The following is an 11,228-nucleotide window of genomic DNA, read 5'->3' on the forward strand; positions in this document are numbered from 1 at the left end:
CCTTCAATAGATTTTTGTCAATCATATCAATATACAAAAATATTTTTGACTGATACAGTGAATTATTAATAGAGACATATACACATGCATGTATGATACATACATGCACATATATATACATACACACACATGCACTCAGAAGAGACTTCTGCAGCTTTTTAGGTTATCAAATTTTGCTTACAAGTCATTGATCAGCCAAGACCGTTGTGCAATATTATTGCACACTAGGATTGAACCCAGAACCACATTGCTTGAAAAGAACTTCCAAACCACCATTCATTCTCTCTATTCTGTTCCTACTGCTTGCTTTAAAGCTGAATATCAACTGTATCAATCACACCAGTTTGAGAGGTCCTGTAATGATCACATTATACAGCTATTCTTCTAGGAGTGAATTCATTATCAAATTTACAAAAAAAGTTTGTAAAATTATATTTACATACCTTCAACAACTTTAATAACAGAATTGTCCTTCAAATTTTCAATGGTTTTCAGTTCTGCAAAATTATCCAATGTAACTCCATCACATTGTAGAGAGAAACAGGTCTTATGGCAAGTATCTTCCCGATCCATCAAAACTTGGTGGATCTCTTGAACAAGTTCCATACAACTTACCTGATAAAAATTTTAGAAAAAATTATATTTTATAGTTTCAGCTTCACAGTGGAATAATGAAACATTTCACATATTTTCAAAACTAAACACCACTAGGGCTATCTTTTATTTGCTTCAGCCATTGCATTGTGGCCATGTTGGAGCACTACCGTGAAGGGTTTAATTGAACAAATCAGCCTCAGAACCTATTTTTTAAGCTCGGTACTTATTCTATTGACCTCGCATTTGAACTGCTAAGTTACAGGAACATAAACAGACCAACACCAGTTGTCAAACAATGGTGGGGAACAAACACAAAGAGACACGATAAACTTACAGTTTCAGCTAAATCTATTCAAAAGGCTTTCGTCAGCCAGGAGCTAAAAAAAGACGATTCACCAAACAAGGGAGACAACTTCAAATTCGCCATTATTAACTATGATTTTGAATTAAAAAAGAAAAAAAAAAAAAATCTCAAAACCTTATTCTAAATACAAACTTTTTATTCACAATCTGATTAACAATTAAGCATCAGTTGTCTCATATTTTTATGCCATGCAGCAGCTCAGTGAGTAAACTGCTATGGTACAAACGTTTTACTAAAAAAAAAAAAAAAAGATACAATTTAATAGCAATACGTCGCCTTCCTGGCACTTGGGCACGTGAAAAGACATTCAAGCAAGATCGTTGCCAGTGCCGATGGACTGGCCCTTGTGCGGGTGGCACATAAAATGCACCATTTTGAGCATGGCTGTTGCCAGTACCATTTGACTGGCCCTCGTGCCGGTGGCACGTAAAAGCACCCACTACACTCTCTGAGTGGTTGGCGTTAGGAAGGGTATCCAGTTGTAGAAACCCTGCCAAATTAGATTGGAGCCTGGTGTAGCCATCAGGTTTCACCAGTCCTCAGTCAAATCGTCCAACCCATGCTAGCATGGAAAGCGGACGTTAAACGATGATGATGATGATGATGGTGTTGATAAATAAGTCTGTTTCTACACACAATATTTTTGAAAAAGTACTGGCATCACTTACAGTGAGATCAAATGGTTCTGTTCCTGGACATACAATTTTCACAGTAAAACCTGTATCCTGAATCAAGACAATTTCTTGTTCATTGTTCTTTTCATTTTCATTCGTTGCAGGAACAGAATCTTTTTCGGACAGATTCTTTTCACTGGACATTTTCTCTTCAGTATCTTTAGCTGTTTTACATTCCTCAGAGTTCTGCGTTGCTTCTTTGTCATCGTGACATCCATTCACAACTACATTATTCGCATCACCAGCTACAAAAAAAATGGAGAAAAAATAGATAGAAATCAATGGTCTTAAACAGGATAAAACAGTTTGTAATTACATTAAAAATCCACAAAACAAAAGATTATATTAAAAACTGAAAACAACTGAAAATGAAGGTGTTAAATCATGTTAGGGTTATTGCATCCAATATGGGGGGGGGGGAGGGTTTGACTAAAAAACAGTTTATTTCAGATAATATTGTACTCAGACAGAATTTATCAATTTTTTCATAAAGACTTAATCTTGATTACTTCAATAACTCCAGCAAATACTCAAAATTTAAAACCATCACACAATGGTTATTCTCTCTCTCATATGTGTGTGTGTGTGTGTGTGCATATACGATAGAGAGTAAGTTTCATGAGAGAAAAGCTGGACGACATAAAGGGGCATCAGATGTGGTGTACAAGAGAGGCGACTGCGTTGGTACGGTCGTGGATGCAGACAGTTGTGTGAATAAGTGCCAATCTGTACCAGTGGAAGGAAGCCATGGAAGAGGGAGACCCAGGAAGACATGGGTCAAGGTGGTGAAGCATGATCTTCAAACGTTGGGCTTCATGGAGGCACTAACAAATGACCAAGAGCTTTGGCAATATGCTATGTATGAAAAGGACACCCACCAAGCCAAGTGAAATAGTAGTCATGGCAGATATTGGTGTCATGCAAACTGACACCCGTGCCAGTGGCATGTAAAAGCACTCTCAGAGTGGTTGGCATTAGGAAAGGGCATCCAACTGTAGAAACCATGCCAAAACAGACTAGAACTTGATACAGTCCCTCAGCTTCACAGCCCTGGTCAAACCGTTCAACCCATGCCAGCATGGACAACGGATACTAAATGATGATGATATATATATTTCTTTCGCTTGTTTCAATTAGACTGCAGCCATATAGGGGAACCACCTTGAAGAAATTTAGTCAAATGAATCAACGGCAGCCTTCTCAGAGTGGTTGACATTAGGAAGGGCATCCAGCCATAAAAACCACGCCAAGTCACACTGGAATCTGGTGCATCTCTCCAGCTTGTCAGCACTGGTCGAACCATCCAACCTATGCCAGCATGGACAACGGACATTAAATGATTTTGCAAATTGAAACTTCAGAAATTTTCAAAATGATATTTTTATAAAAAAACATGAGAATAAGGAGGTACAAAATGAAATTAAAATTTGTATTGATTATAGATATTTTAAATTCTAGTTGAAACAAACCTCAAGCTCAGGCATTTGTTTTTTTTAACAATTAGAATTTCAAAGCCAGAAAAACTAAGGTTAAAATTAACTCCTTGGATTCACTATTTACATTCCTCTTCAAAATACAACACTATTTAACCCTTTAGCATTCACAATGGTCATATCCAAGCCCAAATATTCTACTTGCTTTATGCTCAAATCAGCCAGATCTGGCCTCCCACACTTACCCTACAATGCCATTCTAAAAATAATGGCATCATCAGAATCTTGAAGCTACGAGTTAATGCATGATTAATTCAATACAATATAAATAAACAATCATCACATTTGACAGAGTAATCTGAATGCTAGGTTTAAAGATGAAATATTAATAGTTAATGTAGAGCAGGTGTAGCTACACAAGAAATCTGCTTCCCAACCACGTAGTTCAGGGTCTAGTCCCACTGCATGGCACCTTGGGCAAGTGTCTTCTTCTATAGCCTTAGGCTGACCAAAACCTTGAGTGGATTCAGTAGATGGAAACTGAAAGAAGCTCATATATATAAATATATATATATATATAATAATCAGGCAATGATAATGATGATGATGAATCTAGTAACTCTGTGTTGGCAAGACTTGAAAAAATATGGAAAAAAGCAAAAGGAGTACAGCGAACTTGCCGTGAGGAGTGGAATATCCAACGTTTTGGGTTCAATCCTTTGTCAGGAGACAGAGAAAAAGAAAAAAAGACAAATAGAGTTTACAGCCAAACAGAGGCAAAGTGGCTGAGTTCCTTTCAAGCGTTGGGCCTCACAGAGGCAATGACCGAGACCTTTGACATATTGTGCTTGAGAAGAAGACCTATCAAGCCAAGCAAAGTCACAGTCGTGACAGATACCAGTGTCATGCAAATGGCACTTGTGCCAGTGGTACATAAAAGCACCCATTACACTCTCGGAGTGGTTGGCATTAGGAGTGTGCATGTTAGTCCCCACTACTGTTTAACAACCAGTGCTGGTGTGTTTACATCCTTTAACTTAACGGTTTGGCAAAGGGATCGATAAAATATGTACCAGGCTTTAAAAAAAAAAAAATAAGTACTGTAGTCAGTTCAACTAAAATTCTTCAAGGCAATGCCCCAACATGGCCACAGTCTAATGGCTGAAACAAGTAAAAGAATGGACAGGGCAGTGGTAGTGGAAATTATGATTCCATGCTTTCGTTTGTCTAAATTTAGAGACCAGTACTCAGCGGGGTAGTCAGGGATACATAGGCAGGCAGAGAGTCCAAGGAATTGCTTTGGGGAAATTTTATTTTAGTGCAGAGTCAGGTTTACCAAACAGTAGCGATAAGAGGAAGAATATTCTTTTCTACTCTGGGAACAAGGCCCAAAATTTTTGGTGTGGGGGCCAGTTGATTAGATCAACCCCAGTACACAACTAGTACTTAATTTATCAACCCTGAAAGGATGAAAGGCAAAGTTGACCTTGGCGGAATTTGAACTCAGAACATAAAATTATAGACGAAGTACCACTAAACACTTCACCCAGCATTCTAACGTTTCTGCCAGCTCCCCCCGACTTTCCTTTAGCATTTAAGCAAGCCATCTCCAACCCAAATATTCTACCTATTTTATGTTCAAACTAGCTAGATCCAGCCTTTATGATGTCATTGTAAAAAATGCTATCGCATCATTGTAATTTTATAGTTGTGAGATAATGCATAATTAATTCAAGACAATGTGAATAAGCAGTACATTTGATAGAATAATCTGAATGCTGAAAGGTTAAACTGGCTTGGCCTAAGTATTTTACCAGTTTTATGTTCAAAACGGCCAGATCTGGCATCTTACACCTACCCTACAATGTCATTCAAAGGATAAACAATCACATCATCCAACTCTTGAAGCTATGTGATAATGTATGATTAATTGAAGACAATGTGAATTAGAAAGCATTATATTTGATAGAATAACCTGAATGCTAAAAGGTTAAATTGGCCTAAATACTTTACCTGTTTTATGTTGAAACTGGCCAGATTCAACCTATCATACTTACCCTACAATGCCATTCTAAAAATAAGCATCGGAATATTTAAGCTATGAGATAATGCATGATCTATTCAAAACAACGTGAATAAATAAGGATGACATTTCATCATCATCATCATTTAATGTCCGTTTTCCATGCTGGCAAGCCAGAGAGCTGCATGTCTGACAGAGTAATTTGAATACTAAAGGGTTAAATCATTTTAAATTATGGAGGAACACAAAATCAGAAAGTTCAGAGATGAAGAGACTTCCACAGTTTAGGTGGAAATAAGTTGGTGAATTAAGGTTTGTGTTTTCTTACAATACTAAGAGGAAGACAAAGATTGTACTCGTGTGTGTGAAAAGTATTCTAAAGATAAGATCTATCTGAGCCAAAACATCTGGGAAGAAAACTTCAAAAGAGTAAATGTTCCAGGTGCAATTTTGGAACAAAGAGCTTGAAATTGGGATTAATGGTCTGTATTTATTTGGAGATTAATATCTAGGTATTTTTTATTGCTTTCAGCTGGAGTTATCCATACAATATTGGGAGGAAGACAAAGATTATATCCATGTATGTGAGAAGTTTTCAAAAGACAAGGTGTATTTGAGCTTTGTAGAGAATTATCAGTTATTGAAGACTTATGTCAGAACAAGAAAAATTCCCCAGCAATTGTCTTCTTCATTCAGTCATTTAACTGTGGCCATTCTGGGGCACCTTTTTGAAGTATTTTAGTTGAATGAATCAACCCCAGAATTTATTTTTTAAGCCTAGTACTTATTCTATCAGTCTCTTTTGCCAAAATGTTCAGTCATGAAGATGTAAACACACCAACACTAGTTGTCAAGTGGTGGTGGGGGACAAACACAAAGACACACACACATCGACATATATATATATTTATTTATATGACAGGCTTCTTTCAGTTTCCATCTACAAAATCCACTCACAGAATTTTGGTCAGTCCACAGCCATAGCCAAAGATACTTTCCCAAGGCCAGAGTCCACTAAGACTAAATGCAGAATCATGTGATTGGGAAGTAAACATCTTGTCACACAGCCATACCATGTTTGATGATTAATTTTCACATGTTGATTAACTGATGTGTTTCACAACTCTTATTTACGTATTTTCTACCTGAAATAAAAATCCATTTAACCCTTTCGCATTCACATTATTCTGTCAAGTGTAATGTTTATTTATCCACATTGATTTGAATTAATCATCCATTATTTTGTAGCTTTAAGATTTCAATGATGCGATTGTTTATTTTTAGAATGACATTGAAGGTGAGGTGTGAGAGGCAGAATCTGGCTAGTTTAAACAAAACAGGTGGAATATTTGGGCCAAATACAGTTAGTTTAAATGCTAAATGGTTAGCTCTTAAAATATACTCATCAACATCATTTATCATCTGTTTTTCCAGGCTGGTAAGGGTTGGAAAGTTTGACAAGAGCTGGTAAGCTACACCAGGTTCTGGTCATCTGTATTGGCATGGTTTCTACAGCTGGATGCCCTTCTGAATGCCAACCACTTTACAGAGTGTATTGGGTGCTTTGTATGTGGCCCTAACACAAGCAAGGTCACCAAGTAACTTGCAAGACAAAGACCCCTTGGCTGAGAGAGGGAGTGGTATTGCTAAGAATGTTGTATCAATGAACTCAAAGATTTAGTTCTTGTAGATAAGCATTATTTTGTAAATATGTCATTCAAGAACATGTAACAGGTTCCTGCTTGTAAGTTAGCGATTTTGTGAGATTTTGGTAGATAAGATGAGAGTGAAAATTGGTTGAAAAAAAAAAAAGTTTCAGCACCAATTTGGTAAAGCACTATTGGGACATGCTGAAAGAAGACAATTGAACAAGAATGTCCCTAAGTGAGAATTTAACCAGTAACATTTGGCTGATAAAAACCTTATTACTGTGAGTCTGAATCTTATCAACACAAGAAACAGACCTCTGATTGTGACTTAAGTGACAGCTTTAGGAAAAACAGGATTGGAATATTTCAACTGATGTCTGTCAATATAAATGCTGAAACTGCAGGAAAACCTATATAGCTGCTTCCTTCGGTAAAGGGGCTGGCATTAGGAAGGGCATCAAACTGTAGAAACCATGCCAAAGCAGACAACAGAGCCTGGTACAGTTCTTCAGCTGGTCAGCTCCTCTCAAACTGTCCAACCAATGTCAGCATGGAAAACGGCTGTTAAATGGTGATAAGGAGTGTATTTTAAAAGTTAACCCATTAGCATTTAAACCAGCCATATGTGCTTGCTTCGTTTGGCTGGAATTTTATGATTGGATGCATTTGCTATCATCAAATATTAGTAACGAGGACTAAATATATGCAGCTGATTGGCGAGTTGTTAGTTGTGCATCAAAATGGTAAGTAAAGCTGTGAGATATGTAGACAATGGAAGCTGTTGGAGAAAAGTATTTGAAGGTTATGCAAGAAACTTATCCCCAACAGACTAGAGAGGCTTCAAGTTAGGAATAAAAACAAATTAGTAAGTGATAGTTTGAATAAGTCACATAAGTGATGGTGCTACGACAGAATGACATATACTTCATTTCTAGAAAGATGACAAGAACAAAAAATATTAGTTTGTCAACCATAAAGTGTTCCACATTTCAGAGTCTGGTGAGCATAAGGAAGAAGGTAATGCTTTATCACAAGCTTTTTGCCCAGATCTAAATGATCTTTGTTTTAACCCTTTAAATCGTTCATATCCAGCCCAAAAATTCTACCAGGGTTATGCTCAAACTGATCAGATCTGACCTATCATACCCAACCTACAAGCTCATCCTAAAAATAGATAATCACCTCATAGAAATCTCAAAGCTACGAGATGACTGAATAATTCAAAACAATGTGAATAAATAAGGATCACATTTGACAGAGTAATCTTAAAGCAAAAGGGTTAAGGAATATTCAATAAGGAATTCAGTGTACCTAATTCATGTGGTAAAAGAAGACATTGAAAGAAATGGAAAAAAAAATCTAAGAATGTCGAAACACACTGATAAAAGTTACCAGAGTATAATTAATTATCTTTTGTAAAGTTATCCAACATAATTTTGGTAAAACGTATGATGAGCTCATAGTTTTAAAATACCATATTTGTGCCTAGAAAGAAGGTCATTATCAAATACTGCAAATGCGTTGTTCACGAGTTTTTGTTGATAAAAAAAATTTATGTAAGACAGTGATATCTAAAATATATGGCGATTTGGGAAGGGCAGTGCCTGTGACCCTTTATTTTCCTCAGAGCCTCCAAGACTGATGCAATGAAGAGGAGAAGTTATGCTCAAGCCATAAACTTGGTCTGAAGGCATTCAAACAATGGTGGTGGTGGTGGTGTTAAACTGGGTAACCTGTTGTTCCAAGAGGTAAGAAAATTGATGAGAGGTAGTGATAGCTTTTATCAACCATGCAGATTGGACAGGAATTATTATTCATGTAAATATATAGAACAGAATGGCTGCATATAAAAGTTGGTAACCCAGCCCCTTAACCTTGAATTACGTAAAACTGGCAGCTAACGTGAGTGTAACAGGAGAATAAATTGAAGTTGTAGAAATTACTATAGAAAATTCAGTGTTTGGGTGTAGCAGATACTTAGTTACAACGAGTATATCAGAGTGGATTATGAAGGTTGCATGCACACGCATACCCGGTTTAAATATGTATGTATCACACACACACTCTTAAGTGAGTTGAGGAATATAGTTATTTTACGTTTGAAGTTCGCTTTAATTACTTTTAACATTTAAAATTAATATCCACTACATAAATTAAGGTAAGATAATCTTAGTACTTCAGTCACCTTTAAATTATTACAAGGTACACAACGAATGACATCAAATAGTTACTTAATTACTAGTTCGCTAAAAGATAATTTAGATTTTGGCAAGTGTGATTAATCAGCTATCTAATGTTTACCTACCTACTGCTCAGACAGATGAGCGATAATGGATATTGAGCCGGTTAGAGTGTGATAAGTAAAACTAATGTGTCCAAATAAAGGTCCATGTCTCGTGTCCAGACTAGCTGTGACCTCTTCTCGACGCAGGAGGGACACGTATTAAATAGTAAACTAGAACAATGTATAAATGATAAAGGATACTCTATTAGCAGGTATGTTAATTAATAACCTAGGTATTAAGGACTAAGGAGTTGGGAAGTAACTGAAGGTGAATATAGTAGTTACATGCAGAATATTACCAATTTAGATTTACATAGAAGCCGTTGAAGCATCACAGTGGGAGTGTAAAATAAAGAGATTCTTTCGTCAATACATGCTGTGAGATGCAGACGTAATGGATTAACCCTATGCAGAGGAAAATGCGTAACGACGTGACTTGAGACTGTTCATTTTGAAAGCGATGGAAAGGGCAATGGAAGAAAGTAGGCAACAGCAAAATCTTTTTTTAATATAGCAATCAAAGTACACAAGCAATGGTTTGAACTATAAAGCATTTACCAATAAATGTTATCCACAATTTATAGATGCAAGGTTATTAAAGATGTACGCTAAGATATTTATGAAAGTAGCCTTTCATCCAGAAATATGTATCTAAAAGTAAGCTTATGTAATTTTATTTATCTAGGCAAACAATTTGCCAGTCTTTTTTTTTTTTTTGTAAATAAAGGTGTTTTTGTTATTATGCAGCTAGTTCACGCGTACTGAATCCAAAAGTTATATCTAAATTAAACTTTAATGAACAACTGAAATGTTGGGGTAGTATTATAACGATAATAAACTGCATACAGTACTTAATACCCATAAACATGGTTGTAATTAACCTAACTCAAATTGTTAATGTACGCTAACTTAAAAAAATTATCAAAAGTTGTCACAAGTGTAAATAAATATTGCTTAAAAGGTATTTCATTGTAAGAGAGTAATATAAATGAATTTTAAAGTACACAACAAAATCTTTTTCAAAGTTAGTCTCTGAACTTACCTTCCGTTGAGTAAACTAAGAACACTAAATAGGTATTTATTTAAAACGTTAAAGCCACTTTATTGCTTACAGAAGGTGTTATTACTTAGTGCAGTTTAGCTGCGACGAATTAAAAGAAAAAAAAGTTCCCAATTAATTGATAAGCAAGCAATAACTTTAACCTTGCCTTTTAACCTTGACACACCAAAAACGACATCTCCGTTGTAGAAGTACCATTACATAATATAAGCATTGAAAAAAAAGCTCTGATAACTAAAATGCATGAATTATCAATTTCTAATAAAGATATTTTCTCAAATAAACAAGCAAGCAGATTCAAAATTTAATACGTGTAATTGGAAATAAGTGTCTAACATTTCGCGTACTTGCAAGATTATAAAGCCGGAGTGGGTTAATAACAAACAAATTCAGTATCAGCTGATACGGTGAGTAAAATGATTGATAGCAAATATTTTAGAAAATAAAATTATATTTAATTCCACATACAACTGAATTTATTTTCACATACAAATTATATAAGTTAAATGGTGAGCATTAAAACATTAAAAGCAACCAATGTATATATAAATTTTAGAAAAGCAATAATAATAATAATAAGTATTATAATAATAACACACCTTGTTCACTTTCAGTTTTTGTTGAAGTTTGTGATTCTTTTTCAACGTGGTTGTTATCATCCACAGCAGAGATCCCAGCCATAATTCTGAACTGTCTGCAATCTTGTTCAAAGGAGCACGTGTGAGGCGGACGTAGCAGGAAACTAAATGAAGTCGTTGCTTACTCTCGAACTAATTTGGAACTTTTATAAAATCCAGCCAATGATTTTGATTTACAAACTGTAACAATACAACTCAATTATAAAGGAAGAAGTACTAATTCATTAGAGTGGTAGCGGTTTGTGAGAAATATACCACAAGCAAATCTATTTTTTAATGTTGGAATCGAGATTACAACTTGACCTCCCGAAGGTCACTTTCCGAACTCCGTTATAAGATTTCGTTGGGTTTCTTATTTACAAATAAGAAAGTTAATATTTTTAATTGTTTAACGTGAAAACAATTTCTTAGCAACAAATAATTGTTTGCTTGTAAACAAGATAGATTAACCAATTAGGTGAAACCGGTTAATTCCTATTATATAAGTCATAAAGTCATTATAACGT

General features: G+C 35.5%; 1 protein-coding gene across 1 annotated transcript in view; it reads right to left on the minus strand.

Annotated features, from left to right (window-relative positions):
* Positions 1 to 10,806, minus strand: part of LOC106870455 (clustered mitochondria protein homolog) — a 68,415-nt gene extending 57,609 nt beyond the window's left edge. The window contains exons 1-3 of the mRNA XM_089365436.1: positions 10,684 to 10,806; positions 1,630 to 1,880; positions 444 to 615 (exon numbers count right to left, since the gene is read on the minus strand). Coding sequence (XP_089221562.1) covers positions 444 to 615; positions 1,630 to 1,880; positions 10,684 to 10,765 — 505 coding nt within the window. The 5' untranslated portion in view covers positions 10,766 to 10,806. The remainder of the gene's footprint in view (positions 1 to 443; positions 616 to 1,629; positions 1,881 to 10,683) is intronic.
* Between the last annotated feature and the right edge of the window lie 422 nt (positions 10,807 to 11,228).

This window comes from Octopus bimaculoides, chromosome Z (genome assembly GCF_046866305.1).
Source record: "Octopus bimaculoides isolate indiv1 chromosome Z, ASM4686630v1, whole genome shotgun sequence".
NCBI classification, from domain to species: domain Eukaryota; kingdom Metazoa; phylum Mollusca; class Cephalopoda; order Octopoda; family Octopodidae; genus Octopus; species Octopus bimaculoides.